Genomic DNA, 19,506 nt, shown 5'->3' on the forward strand with positions numbered 1-19,506 from the left:
TGTGTGCATGTGTGGCAGATGCATGCACATGTATGTGGCACTGGCATGTGTACATAGATGTGTGCATGTGTGTGTGCATGGCAGATGCATGCATGTGTGTGTGTGGCACTGGCATATGTACATAGCAGATGTGTGCATGTGCGTGTGCATGGCAGGTGCATGCATGTCACTGTGGGTATATGTGCATAGATGTGTGCATGTGCGTGTGCACATGACAGACGCATGTGTGCGTGGCACTGTGGCTAGGTATGCATAGATGTGTGCATGTGTGGCAGATGCATGCACATGTATGTGGCACTGGCATGTGTACATAGCAGATGTGTGCATGTGTGTGTGCATGGCAGATGCATGCACATGTATGTGGCACTGGCATGTGTACATAGCAGATGTGTGCATGTGCGTGTGCATGGCAGGTGCATGCATGTCACTGTGGGTATATGTACATAGATGTGTGCATGTGCGTGTGCACATGACAGACGCATGTGTGCGTGGCAGTGTGGGTAGGTATGCATAGATGTGTGCATGTGCGTGTGCACGGCAGATGCATGCACATGCACGTGGCACTGGGTGTATGCACATGAGCAGATGTGTGCATGTGCGTGTGCATATGACAGATACACGCGTGTGTGTGCGGCGCGGCACTGTGGGTGTAGGTGCCTAGCAGATGTGCGTGTCCGTGTGGCAGCGTGTGTGTGTGTGTGTGTGTGTGTGCGCAGCCGGCAGATGTACGCGCGGCATGCGTGCAGGTCTGTGGCAGGGCCCCGGGTGTGCAAGGTGTGCATGTGCGTGCGCGCGGCCCCTTTAAAGGCGCGGCCGGGCCCAGCTGACGCGGCGGCTGCAGGCGGAGCGGAGCGGGGCGGGGGGAGCGGATCGCGGAGCGGCGCGGAGCGGATAGCGGAGCGGGCGGCTTCGCCTGGCGGCCCCGCGCGGCCCTTCATGGAGAGCGCGGAGCCCCGGCCCCGGCCCCGCGCCGCCGGGCTCCAAAATGGTACCTACCGCGCCCCCCCTCCCCCTGCCTGCGTGTGCGTGTGTGTGTGTGTGCGCGTGTGCGTGTGTGTGTGTGCGTGTGCGCGGGGGGGCTTGCACACCCCTGCCAGGGGAGCGGTGCTCTGTGTGTGTGCGAGCGCAAACCGGCGGCTGGGGGGGGGGGGTTGCACACCCATGTCAAGGAAGCAGTGCTCTGTGTGTGTGTGTGTGTGTGTGTGTGTGTGTGTGTGTGTGTGTAAGCGGGGGGGGGCACTGGGGGTTGTGTAGATGCCACAAGGCAGGAAGATGTGCGGTGTGCATGCTGGGAGGGGTTTGCACACCGATGCCAAGGAAGCAGGTTGTGTGTGTGCTTGTGCTGTACTCTGTGTGTGTGTGTGTGTGTGTGTGTGTGCATGGGGGGCATTGGGGGTTGTATAGATCCATGCCAAGGAAGGTGTGTGTGTGTGTGTGTGTTGGGGGGGTGGCATTGGGGGTTGTGTAGATGCCAAGGAAGGACGGTGTGTGGTGTGCATGCTGGGGGGATTGGTGGGTTTGCAGACCAATGTCAAGGAAGTAGGGTGTGTGTGTGCATGTGTGTGTGCATGGGGGGGGCCATTGGGGCTTGTATAGATCAATGCCAAGGAAGGAGTGTGTGTGTGTGTGTGTGTGTGTGTGTGTGTGTGTGTGCATGCATGCACATGTGCCTGCTTGGAGGACTGGGGGGGGTTTGCAGATCATGCCAATGAAGCAGGGTGGTTGCATGTTTTGTGTGTGTATCCACACACATGCTGAAGTGGGGGGGGTGTTGCAGCTCCTTGCCAAGGACAGAGTGTGTGTGTGTGTGTGTGTGTGTGTGTGTGTAGGGGGGGTGGAGCTTGCGGGTTGTATACATCAATGCCAAGGAAGGGGGGAGGAGGGGGGGGGCACTGGTTCAATGCCAAAGAAGGTGTGTGTGGGGGAGAGCTGGGGGGGCAGGGTTGTGTGTGTGTGTGTGTGTGTGTGCATGTGTACATGCAGGGGAAGGGCACTGGGGGGGGAATGATGCCAAGGAAGGTGTGTGTGTTTGGAGGGGGGCACTGGGGGAAATGGTCTGGGCCTGTGTATGTATATATGTGTGTGTGTGTGTGTGTGTGTGTATATATATATATATATATATATATATATGTATGTATGTATTTCTGGTGTGCACATGCTGAGAGGCACTGGAGCTTTATAGAGGGATGCCAAGGAAGGGGGGTTGGTCTGCGTGTGTGGGTCTGTGACTTTGTGTGTTCTTGTGTGCGCGTGTGCGCTGCGTGTGCATGTCTCGCGGGCTGGCCGGGCAGGAATGCGGGTGCAACAATAGCCGGCTTGTTGCGTGCAAAGAGTTAAATTCCTTCATACCAGGCTGATGCCTTGGCTCGTGGGTTAGGTCACAATCCAGGCATTTTAATTGCAAGTTGGTATGGTGTGTGCATGTGTGTGTGCGCCACTCCCCCCCCCCCCCACTCCCCGTCCCCATCTGCAGCCCTAAGATTTCTGCTTATCAGTCGTGCAGTGATGATGGTGACTGAATCCTGCCCCTCCGGAGCCCGGGGGAGGAGGCCGGGCAGTGGGTCTTGGCAGCCCAGGCTTGTAGCCCCTCCTTCCCCCCAGCCTCTTCCTGCCTGCCCCGGCTTCCCCGGCTCTTGTACCAGTTTGGATAGTGGGATCTTTCTTTCCTCCCCAGCTGAGGGGCAGAGGTGCTGGTGGGACAGAGTTAGGGGCTTGCATTACAGATGTGAGGTATGTGTGTGTGTGGGGTAGGGGCTGGGGGCTTGCATTACAGATGTGAGTTGGAGGCTTACAGATGTGAAATGTGTTTTGTTGGGGGTTGGAGGCACGCATTACAGATGTGAGCTGGAGGGTTGGGGGTTCACAGGTGTGGTGGGGCTTGCAGTGCAGATGTGACGTGTGTTGGAGGGGAAGGGTCAGGCTCTGTGCACAAAGGCATCCAGGACAGGAACAGCGAAACCCATGGGTGGGGGTGGGATTTGGAAGTGGCTGCTCGGTGTTGGTGTCTGGGGGTGACTTGGCAGGCGGGGACAGTGTGCGAGGTGCACGAGGAGAGCTGGGAGGTTCCCCCATGCCGGGCCCTGCGTCTTTCCCCCCCGCCCCTTGTGCACATAACGCTGGATCCGGCATGTCGTTTCTCAGCAGCTGTCCTCCGCCCTGTCTCCTTGCAGCTTCCCTTAGTTAACTTCCTTCCCTCCCTGCCCCATTTCATTTCTTCTTTTTTTTTTTTAGCGTCTTCCTTTCTGAATCCTCAGTGCTCGGGGAACGTCGCTCTGTCTCGCAGGGGTTTTATATAGAAACCCCCGATCCCCGAGGGGGTTGTCGCTCTGGGTTGGATGCTGAGAGGCCTGCTTCGGCACAGGCCAAATGAACAGCGAGTTGTATGAGGGGCAGAGGCGTTGCACGCTCTGCTTTTGGTGGTGAAGGATGGGAGCGTGCACCTATATCCCAAGTCGTGGGTGCAGGATGCAGCCGGAGGCTGGCCCTGACCTCGTGGAGGGAAGCAACCGCAGTGAAGCGAGTGGCATCGGGCAGCATGGATATGCTGAGGTCCGAGTTGTAGATGCATGTGAATGTGCCCGGGCATTTATCATGGGAGCGGCGGTGTGTGGCTCTGGCGTGGCGTGTTGCACGGAGGCATTTACTTTATGCTCTGACTTGCTGGCAAGGCAGATCTGGGTTGGAGCCTCGCAGCAGCAAGCTCCTTTTTCTGAAGTCGACTGTGGTTTAGGGGTCCCAAGGCCGGGCAGTTCCTGTCCCACAGCAAGTCGCTTTCCTCCAGGTCTCGGCCGTGTAGCAGGACAGTCGATCCACCCCGCGAGCAGGCCTGAAACCAGAGGCGGCAACCTGTCAACAGAAAGCAAATTCCCCTTAGGTAATAAGCGGCTGGGCAGTGGATTCCCCAGGAAATCTGCTGCAAAGGAGGCTGGTAATCCATGGGTCTTGCTAGAGAAATGCTGTCCGGCTCCCTTTTTCTCTCCCCTCGGTAAAAGCGTACTATTATGTTATTGCCGGAGCAATGGCACTCTGCCCATAATAACACAGTGAGTAATTTGAGTCGCTTTTAGGAAATGGCAATAAAGTGCTAGGTTGGAAAATAATAACAACGTGGGCATATTAGCACGGCATTGATCTGGAGCGTGCGTGTGTGTGAGACGATGATTGGGATCCGTGTCTCCTTCCCTCAACAAATCTGCGGGCTGGGCTTGCTTCGATGACCCCCTAGCCCTTCAAAGACCCGGCTCCTGCTGTGGGGTCTGCATATGGGGCTTGGGAAGCTGCGGGGTAGAAGGGTCTCTGCGTCTGTCCCATTGTTATCCACTTCCTAGCAGACAAGGATGGGGGGGGCACGGTGCGGCGGAGGAAAAGGCAGCTTTGTGCATGATCCTGTGGGCTGGGAGATGTCTGGACGGAGAGAAATAACCTTTAGTGTTGTTTTGGTGACCTGGGATGGGAGAAGGCTTGCATTGTGTCCTGACTCCAGAGGGGATGTGTGTGAGCCTCGCCCCTGGATGGGATAGCAAGGTCAGTTTGGATCTGTAGTGTTTTCCCTCTGCAGCATCTCCAGACAGCGCAGAGTCCCTCAAAGCGCCTGGGATCCTGGAAGTGAAATGGAGGGGTTGAGTGTCGTTGGCCAAGTGGACTTGGAGCCGAAGAGTAAGCGGAGGGTGAACCCCGAACAAGGGAAAAAAAATCTGCTTTACCACCAAGTGTTTTGAATAGCATAGCCCAGCTTTGTAGGGGCGGCTCTTTCTTCCTTAATGTCCTTTCTGGACCTGAAATAAGGCTTTCCTTCAGGCACGTGATCCGGCTGTTTGTACCGTCTTACGGGAGTTCAGCAAGTCATTTGGAGTCGGCGTTGAGCTGTGCCGACTGCAGTGGCATGGGCTTTTTTGTTGATGGACTCCAAGACAACCCAAACCGTACAGACATACATAAGCTTGTGGTTCTATTAAAGCTTAGCGCTGCAGCTTATCTTTGTTCTCCTGGCGAGAAATTATTGCATATTTGAATATTGCAAAGCATGTGCTGGACTCATAAAAGTTAAACAGCCTTTGTATTTCCATTTCCCTGAATATGGGCAAGGCAAGTAATGGGAGTTCATAAAAATAACATGATGCTGCCTTTTGAAATCTCTCGTGCATTGGCCGGGGAGGGGGGGAGCAAGGGATGAAGTGGTGGGAGGGGGGAAGTTGCTTGTGAGTAGGTTAAATATTGGTTATTTTTAAGGTACAGAATCAATGGCCGGGGAGATCTGCTTCAGGGAAATAAGAATAACCTTTTTGCATATGAACTGAATGTGTCAAAATATCAGCCGTGCTTTGAACACCCCACATGAAATGCCTTCTGAATGCGCCGCGGACGTGATCTGCCTTATCACGTCGGAGGATAAAGCTAATCGCTCTCCTGAGCTGGTGCCTTTCGCTTTTTTGGCGTCAATGCATGTACGGGGCGGGCACATCAGCCACTCTGCCCTATACCTGTGCAGAGACTCTTTATTTTTTTTCCAAATACAGTTGTGCCAGAAATCAATGCGATACCTCCCTACCTTTGTTATCTGTATCCCGAGTGAGTCGCATCTCCTGATCCTCCAGAGCCTGCCTGCAGAAAGCAAAATGGCCTGCATCACTAGTTCCTCTGATTTTGTGAGTGAAGCGAAGTTGGCATCGAGGCTTGAGAAACGACCCTGACCAGCACAAGCTTCTAGGGTTGCTTCTGCATCCAGCCCCACCTCTAATGGGGCTCCTATTGACTGACTAGCGTGGGTTCAGACCTGCCGTCCTCCTTTGGTACTTACGGCTGAAATGCTGCGTGTGGTAGGAGGAAAGGTGGGGGGATGCATGTGCGTTAAGGGAATAATATTTGTTTCTTCGTTCCCGCACCTATAGGGTTTTCTTCTGCCTCCCAGAAATTCGGTCTAGGTGGTGAGGCTTTTTCTCCTACCTCAATGTATCTGGTGATGAATGGGCTGTGATGCCGTAGCCTCCGGGAGGTGCGATGCTCGCGTGTAGTGATGGGAGTGTGGAAAGGCAAAGTGCTCCAAGGACTTTGCAAATTCACTGACCTCAAAGGTAGGTTGGTGGGAGCGTGCTCAGGCCTTGGGGAAAGCCTGGCCCTATCCCTGTTCAGAGTCAATGGTGCTACTTGTGGGGCTCTGGCCCACCCTTGGGTCAATACTTACATAGCGGGAATGATCAGCAAGGTAGTAAGAGTGGTGGGGACTGTGACCCCAACCCATGGAAGGTCTCGCCCGGGTCCCGGTGCCTCCTGTTGCGTTGACCAAATGGCAAGCACTTTGCCAAATCAAGGCTTTGGAGCTCGCCAGCGATGCCACTGCAGTGAATAGGGCTTCTGGACTACAAGCAAAGTGCACGCTTAACCTTGTTGGACTGGAGCAGGACTGTTCATATCTACCTCCAAGGAGGCTCGGTAGGTGGGTTAGCCTGTAGCTGTGCAGCATGTGTGAATGCAAGCAGTGTTGTGCTGCTATGATGCATTGTGCTGTATGGTGCATTTGCTCTGTCTGGTGTGCAGCGTGATGCCCAGACGCCAGGGGAGATGGAAAGAAGCGGCCAGCAGATGTTCTGTTAGGAGTAGCAGCTGGGGTCCGCACCAACTTCCTCCCCTTGAGCTAGGGGTGAAGGAAGCACCCGTGTTTGCAGCACGGGTGTTTGTCAGGAGCTTGCTGGGCAAATGCATGTGCGACGGTCCTCTGAGATGAATGCGCCGTGTCATTGATTTGGGTCAATAATGCCGTCCATTTTTTATTAGGTGTCTCTTCCAGTTCCATGCAGCGATCTGTCCCTTTCCGATGGAGTGAGGACTATTAATAACCGATCTGATTTAAAGTCTTTCTTTCAAAGTTGCTGAATTTGCTGGACAGTGGCAATAAAAATAAGTTACTCAATTTTTATGTGCATTCATAAAATTCTTTAAATTGTTGGGTGCGGGGGCTGGAAGCAGGACCAGGCTATTTTTTTTTTTTTCCTAGCATGAGGGGGAATTTGACTTGCATAGCTTCATAGAAAGCTAAGGTTGAGGCTTGTTTTAGGATTTCAGCAGGAAGGGAGGGCGGTATTAGGAAAAGACCTATTAGATCAGTCCCATTCCACTCCAGAGGCAGGCGCTGCCTCCGTATTAAAGGAAGTAATTGCTACTGAATTAGTGCAGTGGTTCTTTGCAAACGAGTGAGTTGGTGCTTTTAAAAGCCAGGCCAAGGTGAAATCAAAAGGCTGCATGGGGCAAGGGGCTGTGACAGGTTTCTGGCTGGGACGGGAGCTCCTGAAGCCCATGTGTAGCTTGGTGGAAACTGAGCAGGCCAGCGAGGGTCCGATTCTTTGCCGGAGCTGAATTCCTGGGAAACGGCATGCTGAGTCTTTCCCCGCTGTAACAATTTTGTGGTCTGGAGCTGGGTTAGGAAATGTAATATATTTTTAGCCACCGGGTAGCAAATCTTGGCATTAACTGGCTCTTCCTGATGCTAATCAGCACTAGGTTTGGACAAACCTTGGAAGTGTTGAAACAGAAACCGTGGCTGGGTTTTAAACTTCCTGGGTATTAAAGGACTTAATGCCGAGTTGTCTTCGTGGCGAAGATGATGAGGATCGGCAGCAAGTTTAGAAGCGGCTAACAATTATCCTTCGTACCCGGGAGAGAGAGTCATGTGTTTAAAGACACGTCTGTTTGTCGGGCTTGGATATATTGCTGTTAGAAATCCAGTGAGATGTTGGGTAAAGAAGGACTTGACCTCATTTCCCGGAGGGATCAAAGCAGCGTTCCCTCTCCCAGAGCCCGAGGGTCGCAGTGTGGGCCCTAGGCAGGGGGTTGGATTCTGCTCCTGCTGAGCTCTGGGAGTTGGTCCAAATTGCTCCCTATGCCTGACAAAGGGTGTTTGTGCCCAAAAGCTTGCAAAGAACTTTTTTTTCCCAACTATTTAGTTGGTCTAATAAAAGATAACACATTTACTCAAAGACCCTGGCCTGCCTATGTCCTTTGACCAACACGACAACAGCCAACAACCCTGGTACAACTTCTGCATTTGACTCTTCTGTGCATGTACGTTCCTCGGGGGGGAAAAAGTGCCTCTACAAAGATTAGCACAGCAGAGAGCTCATCTGGGTTGAGGCTGATCGATGCGGACCCAGTGATTCTCAACTGGGGTCCCGCAGCACCCCGGGGTGCCTTGAGATCCTTTCAAAGGTGCCACCCTATATAAGGTGCATGCAAACATGATTCACAAGATAAGCCCAGAGATTTTGGATGGGAACCCACAGTGATAAAAGCATGCTGACCTATTGTGGGCTTTCTGAAGTTTTGTTGCAAAAAAAAAATAAAAAAAATAGTTGCTCTGTTTGATGGGTTTTTTTGTAGTCGAAAAAAGTGAAAACGAAGAGCTGGTATTTTTTGAGGGGGGACCCTGGAGCCCAAGGAAGGATGCTTTGAGTCTAACAAGGTTGAGACCCATGGCACTAGCTTAACACAAGTAATTGCCAGTGGGCACAGATCCTTAAAGAGGAGGGTGGGCTTTTCTGCTCGAGTGCCACCAGCAGCTGTTTCTATTGGGTCTCTGCTCTGTGCACCAGCCCCGTGCTAAGCTTGCAAGGTCTGGTGAGCTCATGTCTCGAGGTAGGAATGCTGCTTTGCTGCCAGACCTAAAGCCTCGTTCTCGTTTCGTGGCAATATGTCGTGTGCAACGGCTCTGCAAGGACACGGAGAGCATTAAGTCTGCTTCCCAGCCTGGCCTTGGTGACAGCCCTCTAGGCTCTGATCACACCTGCTGGCAGAGGCGACAGGTCACTTTGAACTTGAGATGCTGTTGTGCTGGTGCTGGGTGCTAGACTGGGTTGGGTATGATGTCTCGCTATGGCACTAGTGCCATGAGTTTGATCCTTGTGTTGAAAGCTGCTCCTGGTCAGCCTGACTTTAACTAGTCCCATGGACTGGCAAGTCACAGCTGGCCAGATGTGTTCCTTGTGTGTTGCTGACTGCAGAAATGGGCCTGCCTTCCCCATGCTCACCTAGTGGGCCAACCAATTTTGGATAGACTTTGGATGGCAGGGGGATAGGGACGCTGATTGTCTTCTCTCCTTTTTTTTTTATGCCATTTTTTTTTTTTTATTGGAGGATATGGTGAGAGGGGAACTAGCTTTTGAGGAAGAGAAACAGATGCAGAAGAGAGATGGGAAGGACGGCTGGTGGAACAGCGTTAGGCAAACCTGGGCTAGCCAGTCAGTTCAGGGCCGCGTCTGATGTATACAGCAAACGCTGCTCTGCAGCACTCCCCCTGCTTGATCTATTCAGGCATTAGAGGGCCAAGCTATGATTAGAAACACCATTGACATTTATCGCATGTATTCAAATCCCTCTCCCTGATTGATGAGCGGAGCTGGCTAGAAATCCAAAGCCTTAAAACTGTCTGCACAAAAATGGTGACCTTGAGTCTTTCTTTATTTGGTTTTTTCTTTCCCCATTTTTGGGGGGGGGCAGTGAAATTTTTGTTTTGCCCCCTGTGCTTTTTCCCCTCCACCAGCCACTTCCACGTGAGGAAAACACGGCCGGAAGCAGAGCGTTGCTGCCAGAAAATGCGGTAAGATTGTCAAGAATGCATTTGAAACGGCCACCCTCCACCTTGTGGTTTTTCTATTTCGGGGTCTAAATACAAGGCAAGACCCTCCTTTTTTAAAATTTTTTTGTTTGTTTTTAACAAGGCTTTGGGTGTGTTTGTGTGTGGGGGGCATCAGCCCAGATATCTTTCACGTCCTAAGCCCCTGTACTGGGCTGGGGGGTAGCACTGAGCTTTCTCAAACCGCTGTTGCCACCCTTATAGTGAGGACATTTTCTCAAATAGGAGGTAGATGCTGGCAAAGCTGGTGGCCTCGCTCCTTGTCAGGAGAAGCATTGTCTCCCAGTGGGATTTATGTAGCCTTTTATCACCCATAATACATATCCTATACCCAGAAAGAGCTGGTGACATAGCTGTGTGAATCAGAACAGATGATGGCTCATGTGATGCGAACTGGAGTGAAACCGGGTGTGTTTGCACTTGGAGAGAGGAAGTCGGCTAACCCTGTCCTGTTGTCCTAATGTAGCCAGACCCTGAGCGAGATGGGAGCTGCCACAAGCAAGGGTTTTGCAAGGACTGGCTCCTTGGGAGGTAACAAGCACAGGCCTCTTCTCTCCAGCTGCCAGGTATGCAGGGCTCTGGGTCTCTGGCCGGTCCCTGAGGTCACGGTGTGCTCATGGCACCCATTTCTTTGGTTTACTAAGGCGCTGTCTGCTCATCAGCTTCACTGGCATCGTGATGTGTAATTGTTCTTCTTCCCTTGTCTCACCTATGCCCTGGTAGTATCAGCATCTTGTCCCTGGGCTGGCTGTGCCCGGGCTAAAGGGTTGTGCCGGTGTGGCTCACTCGGCCAAGCCCAGCCAACCTAACCCTTCTGGTGCAGGTAGGGGTGCGTGCCTTAGTCATCCGAAATAGCATCGCCTCCTCTGGGGACGTGCCCTGTGCTGCCTTTCCTTTCTGGGTCCAGTGGCTTATCCAGCTAGTCCAGCCTCTGCCTCCATTCAGAGCAGCGTCCAGAGTGGAAACAGTGCCAAGCCTCTATGGGCGGGTATGGAGCTAGAGTCGAGCGCCGCATTGCTGTCTGCGGGCGAGGGAGTTTCCCCCGGCGCGTGTGCACGTTGCTCCGATCGCCCTGTCTGGAGGATAGCGCAGGTCTCCTGCATGGGCTGGTCACCCCAGTTCTCTCGCTGGGGACAGGACGGACCTGCTTATTTCAGTGGGGCACTGGTAGAGCGCGAGAGAGTTGCTTATTACTGCTTGTCCCTTTTTTGCTCCCCTCGTTGATCTTGTCTGGTTTCTGCACGTGCTGTTTGCACCCCAAAGCTCTGAGGCTGCAGGCGGGAGGCCTGGCCCCCGTGACTCGGAGGGAAAAATGCTGGAATATAAATAGAGAAGGCAAGTGGTGAAGGGAGAAGACCCAAAGCAGAGGAAGATCAATCACCTCTTGGCGTCTGGCTCCAGCTAGCATTGGCGAGGAGCCCCGCCTGGTTTCAATTACAGCCCAGTCCAGGAGCTCTCAGCCCTGTTTCCCCCCTTGTCCCGCAGGTGCGGGCACTAGAAACCGCTGCTCCTTTGCCAGCTCTGGGCAGGGGGCCCAGGATTTTGCATTCTCCCCACATAAGTATCTTGTCATCTCCTTGCCTGGCGCAGGTGCTCCTAATGCAGCAGCTTTCTTGTGCAGGTGAGGGAGGTTCCTAAACACCCTGGCCTTTCACGTGGGCTTGTCTGTGCCTACAAAGTCTGAGCTGAGCTGCTGGGACAGCTCAGGGGAGACGGCTGCCATGAGCCACCGTCTCTGGAGCCTGCAAGTAGCCAGATTTGCCCACCTGAGACTTGCCCAGGCCCTTAGTGGAGCTGTCCCTACCTTGCTGGGGGAAAGTCACCCCCTGTAAGCACTGGGCAGGTGGGTAGTACGTCGGGACTTCCTTCTGTTTGCTGACAGCCCTTGGTTTGGAAAGCTGCTTCTCTCTCCTGCCTCCCCCTGCTTCCCTGTGTCCAATCTGGCAGCTGTGCAGCACCAAGCACACCGGGACACCCCTACTGAGGAGCAGGACCCTGAGCTGCTACTCTGGTGCAGCAGGCTGGGGGTTTGCAGAAGAAGCTTGGAGCCCGTGTCGCCCCTTTCCTTTCCTCTCTGACAGTCAATGGGAGAGGAATTCAGTCGTGTAGCTTGGCCCAGGGCTCTGAGTTGCTGGGCCAAGCTAGAGAATGGCGCATTTTTCTTTTTCGACCATTCCCCATTCCAGGTCCCACGAGCCTTTTGCTGGTGCCTGGCCTGGGATTTGAGCATGACACGGAGCAGGTGTGCTCCGGGCTAGCTTGGTGTCCTCGGAGAGAACGTGGCCCAGCGGCTGTTCCTAGAGGGACGTGGCTCTTTGCTGGGCTGCATCTTGCAGCTTATTAGCCATTGCCCAGCGCTCACGTTGCTATGGGGTGATGCGCTGCGGGCATGCAACGCTTGGGGAGCGTTGGAGGAATCTGGTCTTGCTGCTGTCTGAGCTCCCTGGGTAAGAAAATCCAGGAGAGAATAGGGAGGAGGCTCCTGCTTCTGCTGCTGGGCTTATGGGCTCTGTTGTAGCAGGTAGGGAGATGCATAGAGATTGCTTTTTTTTTTTTATATGGGGCATTGCATGGGGTCAGTGGACCCCAGAGATCCCGGGCTGCTGTGGGACAGTTTGCCAGGAGAAGAGGAGCTCCTGTAAGCAACCCCTATATCTGTCATTCCTGAGCTAGGATTGTGTACAGCTGCCTTTGCTCACGTCCTGCAAAGCTGCCTGTGCTTTGCCACCGGTCTGGCAGGCACGGCTCCAAATCCCAGCCTCTGCCGCCTTGCCGTGGGAGGCCAGGTTTGTTTTAAATGAGCCGTGACATGTGCAGGCCTCTGTGTGTTTGCCCTGTACGTGGGAGCCGTCTTGTGCCTTCGCTCTGGTGCCTGGCCTGTTGCTTTGCAGCCCGGGCCCTGCCAAAAGCGGGGTGCTGTCGTCGTCCTCCTCCTCTTCTACCTCCCTCCAGTGTCTCCCTGCCTTGCCAAGTGAGCTGCTCGCCTTGGCCTCCCCCCCCGGAGCCCTCCCGCTGCTTGGATGTCTGGCTTGCAGCCCAGGCCCAGGGGTTAGAGCTGGGTTTTATCCTTGCTTCCTCCCTCGCTCTTGCTGTGCTCGAGGGCAAGGATGTCCTGGGCCCTTTCATCAGCTTGTTGTGGAGTTTGTAGCACCCAGCACCTGCTCGGGGCTCGGGGGACTCTGTGTAGGGATTGCTGGGTCTACGCTGCGAAGACACAGGATGTAGCTTCCAAGGTCAAGTCCATGCATATCACTTGGAGGGGGACATCAAGGCCTGCGGCGATGGGTGGCTCTCGGGACACTAATGGTGCCACTGTTGACTGCAGGGAGATGGGCCTGACCCATGTCTGAGCTGGCTACGTGCACACCTCGCGTCCACAGCGGTGCAGAGCTGGCACGGTGCCCCATAAAGGCTGCACGGTGTTGGCCAGGGAGGATGGCTCTGGGGCGAGGGTCTTGGGAGGGGCTGGGTTCATGTCTCCATCATAGGCTCCCTATGTAGTCTTGAGAGTTGCTTAGTTGATCTTGGGTTTTCCTTCATACCCTGGCGGTAAAAGCACCCTTGTTCTCGCAGAGATGGGGGTAAAGACTGAGGCATCAAGCGGGCAGCAGCCACGTAGGGGTCATGGTACCAAGGCCAGACAGCTCTAGCACATATGCCCAGGCTGCATTTTGCTGCCTCCTGCAGCGCTGCAGTAGGTCCAGTCCTGCGCTGAGCCTGCAGCTGGAGGTTTCTACCCCCCAGGGGCTGGGGATGGGGATGGGGATGGAGGCTCTTGTGGGTGGGAGACGAGGGTGGTCCTACAGCTCTGCTCCTCGCAGGTGTCTGCAGCGTGCAGTGTTGCTGCAGCAGCCATGGACCTTGTGGGGCCAGCACAGCGCTCGCTCCCCTGCCTTCTTCACTGTCCTCTCGGTGATGGCCTGAGCTTGTCCTTAGCACCGGTGATGAACTCATGCTCGCTCTCCAGGAGCGGTCAGGCCTCAACGCAAGCCTAGGAGTGATTCCTGCTGGCTGCCTGGGGCTTTGGGGTCAGACCTTGAGGCCCCTTAGGCTGGGAGTCCTCATGTGGCAGTGATAACCTACAAGTTTGTTCTGCATTTAAGCAGACAGAGGCTGTCCGTCTGTCTGAGCAGACTCATTTCTGAACTGGTGGGGTTGACTGAGTCCCTTGAGGTCCCTCCCAAGCGGATGCTTCTAGGATTTTGCCCTTATTTTCTGCTTTTTAAACCAGGATTTTGATATTTCCACACATCTCTTTGGTGTTTATTTTATGATCCCAATCATCCTGAAGGCCTCTTGGTCTTTGGATTTATCCTCCTAGCTCCCCTTGGCGGCATGCCCCTGCTGTTCTCCCCTTTGAACAGAGCTGTGCGGCAGAGGGGCAACGTGATGTGCCCAAGGTCATGCCTGCCGTCTGTGGCGGAGTAGAGGAACTGGGGTATCCAGAGTGCCGTGTAGGAAGAGCCGCCCAGCCTGGGGCGCATTTAATTGCACGCTCGTTTTAGGTTGCGGATGCCGGTTGCTTCCTTCGCGAGGCGGACTGTCTCTCCGGCAGCAACTCGGGGCTGCTTCTCCGCCCCGGGTGTGCCTGGTTCAGAGGCAGAGGTGGTCCGTTCGGGACCTGCAGGCGTTGTTTCAGGATCTGGGCTGAATAAGGAGTCTGGTCTTCCCCCTGCCTAGCGCGTTCATGGTCAGCTGGCTTCATCTGTTCCCTGGCCCAGGCCGGGAGGGTTTGTTTCCCGTGCCCGTGCACATGTAGGGACGGGAAGCGCTTCCTGCAGCTCCTCCCTGCTTGCGGCTTGATCCCGACTCTGCCAGGGGTTGGCTTCCCCTCCAGGCCCTTCTTGCTGCCAGGGGGCTGGGATGTGAACTGCACGCTCCACAGCCCTTGTTTCTTTGGTTGAGGCTTCTGCATCCCCGGTTCCTCTCCGGGAAGGGGAAGGTAGTGTAAGCCCTGGCAGAGCTGTGCATTTTTGGAAACATGCTGTTTGGGGGGGGGTTGGGGATATCCAGCACTACATTGGGACTAAGGAGCCTGGAGAGACGCGGTTCTCTTCCCCTCCTCGTGCCTTTCCCAAGGCATTCAGCGCCAGGTGACACGCTCCAGGCCTCCCCCTGGCAATCCTGGTGTTATCTAGGGTGAGAAGCACAGGGCCTTCTTGAACAAATGTGCTGAAAAAGCCTCTGCAAGCAGGTCCCTCTGAGACAGCTGCAGTACCATCCGCTGTCATTCCCTGTGATGAACGATTCCCAGATGAGAGCCCCGTGCCAGTCGCTCCCTCTTCTTCCTGCCTCTTGGAAAAGTCCCCTGAAAAATGTCTCTTGGGGGGGTTCAGGAGATATGTGCTTCACCGCCGCAGTCGGGAGCAGCATGACTTCACTCTGCGGCCTCCCAGGGGGATGCCATGCCCTGCTTTACATGTGTCGGCTGACCGTGCAGCCCCGTCTCTGTTATTGCAGGATGAATGTCGTTCTGGTGCATGCTCCAGTGGTCGGTAGAGGCTACAACTCTGGTCTTGTTGTGCTGGGAGCTGCATGCACTTATAGTAAAAGAGTAGTCCCTTGTTTCTGGCATTGCAATAGTGCCTGCAAATGTCCATCGTGAACCAGGATGTCTGGTGCTGCTGAAAGCATGAGGGCGCAGGGGCAGAAAGACGGTCCCTGCCTCATCAGCTCGCAAACTAAGACCGAGAAAGCATGGGAGAAAGGAAAAATAAGCCCCTTAGTGGTTAGCAGATTGCAGACTGGTTTCAGCGTTTGAGAGAGTCCTCCGTGAATCCAGCCTGATCTGTCTGATCCCACGGCCTCGGGGGGGGTTATGTCGTAACCCTTCTCTGCAGGCAGACAGCTGAGGCTTTTGCTGCCAGCTGCCTCTGCCCTAGGACGGCACCACATGGGAGCGGTAGGAGCAGGCTGGGTTGGGTGCTGCCTTGCATCTCTGAGCTCGGATGCCCCAGTTCCCATGGGGAGAGACGGCGTTGGGTGTGCCGGGCTGTTTGCCTCGGAGGCATGCGAACCTGCCATCGTTGGAGCCAGCCCAGGAGAGGAGCTGTGCGGCTGGCGGGTTTTCTGTGCTGGCACTTAGGAGTGGGAATGACTGCCCATCTCTGCACCCGCTCCAGACATGGCAACCATGGCTCCTCACCTCTTCCAGCTCCAGGCATGTCGCGCATGCCAGAATAATAATTTAGGGGCCTAGCGCTATCTGTAAGCCAGGCTAGTAGACGTGCTGGTCGCGTCGCCTCTCGACAGGTCCTCTTAATTATTCTCACCTCCGCTAGGAGTTAGCTAGTTGGGATGCTCTCTCGAGCAGCATTGCTAGGGGGGGGTTAAATGTTGTGTGCAAGACTTCTCCACTCTCGTATTCCCCGGCGTTGTTGCATTGGGGAGTTTGCCTGGGCCTCCTAATTAGTGTGTGTGTGTGTGTGTGTGTGAGATGAAGGCTTTCCCATGAATCTGGAATTGCCCTAACCAGGACAGCTAAGCTGATCACCCCCTGCAAGGAAGCATACTAGAGGGAGGATCCACATGGACAGCTTGGAGATTGCAGTCTCCTATTAGTATTACAGGTACGGTACATGCAAGGGTAGCATCTGTCCACTAAGCTATTGCATGTTAGTCCTGCTCTGCAGGTAAGAGAGATCAGACTCTAATTCACAGACTTTTGGCCTCTGCTCCAGAGACAGAGCATTGGTTTTATACCACGAATAGGACAAACTTGGTGTATTTATCTAGCGCAGAATGGAGATTGTTGTACATAAGGTATTGGAGAGGGAACTGCTTGTGTGACTGTGCTGGATGAATATACTAGGACAGGAGTCATTCCTGGTGATGTGATTTTGGTGGTAGACCAAAGCACCGAGGCATAGCAGGGAGGCTAGAACCGAGTGCAAATGCAGAAGCCAGTCTGCCTAACATCCTTAGGGTACAATGCCGTAAAGTAACTGATGCGAGGCATTTGGGGCACTTTTCAAGTATGCACACCCCCCAGACGATGCTATAATAAGATAACCATCATTGGTTTAGGTTGGATATCACAAAAAACTTCTTCCCTAGGTGTCTCTTCCACTGGCTCGCTGCTCTAGCGGTGAAGTTGTGGACTCCCCATCACCAGAGATGCTCAAGTGGTATTTGGACAGCTGCTGGTCTGGGATGAAGCAGGCATAGCTATACCTGTTTTCTATTTTGGGTATTTCCCTCTCTTCCCCTTTCTCCTCCATGTATCTGGGTGTTTCTAAGCCTTCTTCAGAGGGTGTTGGCTGCAGCCAAGGCTGGGGATTTTGGCTGGGCTGGGACTTAAAGCCCGTGGTCTCTGGCTGGAGGGTCTTGCCCCTCTGCTCAGGGTTGGACCGATCCCCATCTTTGCGGTGAGGAAGGGACTTTACCCCGTGGTCAGACTGCTGTGGACTAGGAGGGGATTTTGCCTTCCTCTGTAGCAAGGAGTCTGGCCTTTCCCTGGGATCTCTTGAGGCTGTGTTGACAACGTTTTGCAGAAGCTGGACCTTGGTTCCCCCTGGTTTCCCTGTGCCCGGTTTGGGTGTTGTGTCTTGTGTTGTGTCAGGGTTGATGGTAGTTTTCCAAAGAGTTTGGACTGTGGATTTGTATGGGATGGTTCGGATAAGGATGACGCATGACCTCTGGAGGTCCCTTCTAGCCCCACTTCTCTACGATGCTTTGATAACCCTGAGGTCTAGTTTCCCATGCATTGCACAGAAAGCATCTCCTTCGTTTCCTGGGGGCATGGGCAGGATTGGTCCCCCAGTTCTAGGGGTCACATCTCGGGCTCCCCAGTTGAAGAGCTGAGGACGGGGCCCTTGGATTTCTGTCTCTCTGCTCTTAAGACATTCACGACGGCCAGCATTTCCCTCCGGGCTGGAGCTGAGAGCCATCCCACTGTCCTCGCCACCCCAGCTCGTAACACCATCTCCAAGCACAACAAAGCGTTATTGTGGCTCTGCAGCCCTGGGCTGTCCTGGCAAAATAAAAGGAGAAAGATACACAGAGGAGCTGGCAAGGAAGTAGGGCTTTGGAGAAAAAACCATAACCCGTCGCAGTTAACTCTCAGCAGCCTGTGCCATCGGAGCATCCCCTGCTGCTTCCTGCTCTCCGGGGCAGCAGGAAGGTTTTTGCCCTTTTTCCTTCCTCCGAGACCCTTTGCCCGTGGGGTGTGGCTTGCCGAGCCGTGTTGGCCCAAACGTTTCCCATTTTGGAGGGGCAGCTGTGGCTTCCCCCTCGGAGGCCTCCTGGCTGCATGGGGATGGATTGCAGCAGGTCCGTCCGTCGGCGTGGGTGAAGTTCAGGGCCTGGCGTGCTTCTGTCTTGCAGGATACAGGTGTGTGGAGTCGGGGGGACGTGTCTTTTTTATCCCTCTCCTTGGAGCCGGTCCTGCCAGGCTCTCCCAAAAAATAAGAAATAAAAATCTGGCGTCTGCGGAAGGCTCGGACCGACTGAGCCAGGGACATTCAAGTCCTGTCGGAGCTCAGTTTGTTCCTGCTGTGACACCCGTATAATTCGTGATCTTGTGCAGAGGAGCAGACCTCGCCTACCTCGTGCAGACCTAGGGGACTGTATAGAGGCATGTCAGGCTCCCGCCCGCTGTGCTGCAGCTTTGGGAGTCGGTGGATCAGATACCCCAGGAGTTTGCCTCGCTGGGAATCTCCCGTTTCATCCCTGATCCTCTCGGCATCTTTTTTTTGATGCTTGTTAACCTGCTCCAGCCCAGCTGCAGCGAGAGATCCCCAATTTTTGCCATTCCCTCTGCCCGCGATGGGCTCCTTACCAGCGTCCAGCAGTACAGGGGGCCTTGCAAATCTGCCCAAAGGATGGGGTGCAGGTCTCTTTGCCCCAAAGGGTAACCTCCTAGAGGCATGGGGAGGTGAACACAGGCCTGTGTGACTTCAGCGACGGGAGGACACAGAGCTGGGTGGGCTGAGACCCTGGAAAAAGGGTGGGATGTGGAACAAGGAGGGATGTTTTGGACTTGCTGTCCCCGACAAATGATGTGCAAGCCTTCTGCAGTAACTGGAGAGTAGATCTGGCATAATAAAAGGGGGGGGATATGTGAGGCAATGCCTGTGACACCTAGGGACTGGCCTCCCTATCCAGGAGACCCTTTCTGGTCCTGCTACTCCTGTTCCCATCTCTTGCTCATGTCCCTAGCTTGGTGGTGAGAGCGACAGCGTCCCCAGACAGCCTGACCTCTCTCCATCCCCCTGCTCGGTAGGGCATCGGAGCAAAATATGGGGCTTCTGCGCTAGCAAAATCTCTCTGGTCATGAGCCGGGATGATCAGGGCCTTCTCCCCCTTTGGGCTGGGCAAGCCCTGAAAGCAGGTCTTTGCAAACACATTGCCTGCTTTGCAGTGTCCTTAAAGAGACCCCACATCTTCATGCTGTGCCTGTGGCTGGGATCCTTGGACCCAGGTGTGTGTGGGCATGTTTGACCTTCCTGGTGAATACAGAAGGTAAGTTTGTGCAGGGCTGACTTGCCCATCGGGCTTTTATTTCGGGCAAGAAATGGACAGGGCCATTGCTGAAACCCCACGGATGGACTGCTGCCAGCAGGGTCCCCGTGCTGGCAGGAGGAGGCTCTCCCATCCCTTCCTCCAAGATGTGTTGGGGGAACAGCTGGACCACTCGGCCCTACCTTGTCAGGTACCCATTCCCATGTCCCTATAGCCCTTCGAATGTCCCGCCACAGCAGAGCTGTCCCATCCCACACACCCAGCAGACTCGTGGCCCTGCATCCCCACTAGCTCCCTTGGTGGGTTGGCCATGGAGGGCCAGGCTCGCCGAGGAGCTGCCTTCCCAACCCTGCGAGCTGCCAGCACTCTCCATCCCCCACGCTCCCTTGACTTGATGCGAGAGTCTGGCAGGGGCTGAGGAG

At 54.6% G+C, this 19,506-nt stretch overlaps 1 protein-coding gene across 2 annotated transcripts in view; it reads left to right on the forward strand.

The window, feature by feature from the left end:
- Positions 1-843: 843 nt before the first annotated feature.
- Positions 844-19,506, forward strand: part of ZBTB47 (zinc finger and BTB domain containing 47) — a 79,035-nt gene continuing 60,372 nt past the window's right edge. The window contains exon 1 of one of the 2 annotated variants that reach the window (XM_059729236.1): positions 844-988. In XM_059729236.1, coding sequence (XP_059585219.1) covers positions 986-988 — 3 coding nt within the window. In that variant the 5' untranslated portion in view covers positions 844-985. Of the gene's footprint in view, positions 989-2,462; positions 2,731-19,506 lie in introns of those variants that run through there. The other variant, XM_014609023.3, reaches the window with a different exon arrangement.

Source organism: Alligator mississippiensis, chromosome 5, assembly GCF_030867095.1.
Source record: "Alligator mississippiensis isolate rAllMis1 chromosome 5, rAllMis1, whole genome shotgun sequence".
In the NCBI taxonomy this organism is placed as follows: domain Eukaryota; kingdom Metazoa; phylum Chordata; order Crocodylia; family Alligatoridae; genus Alligator; species Alligator mississippiensis.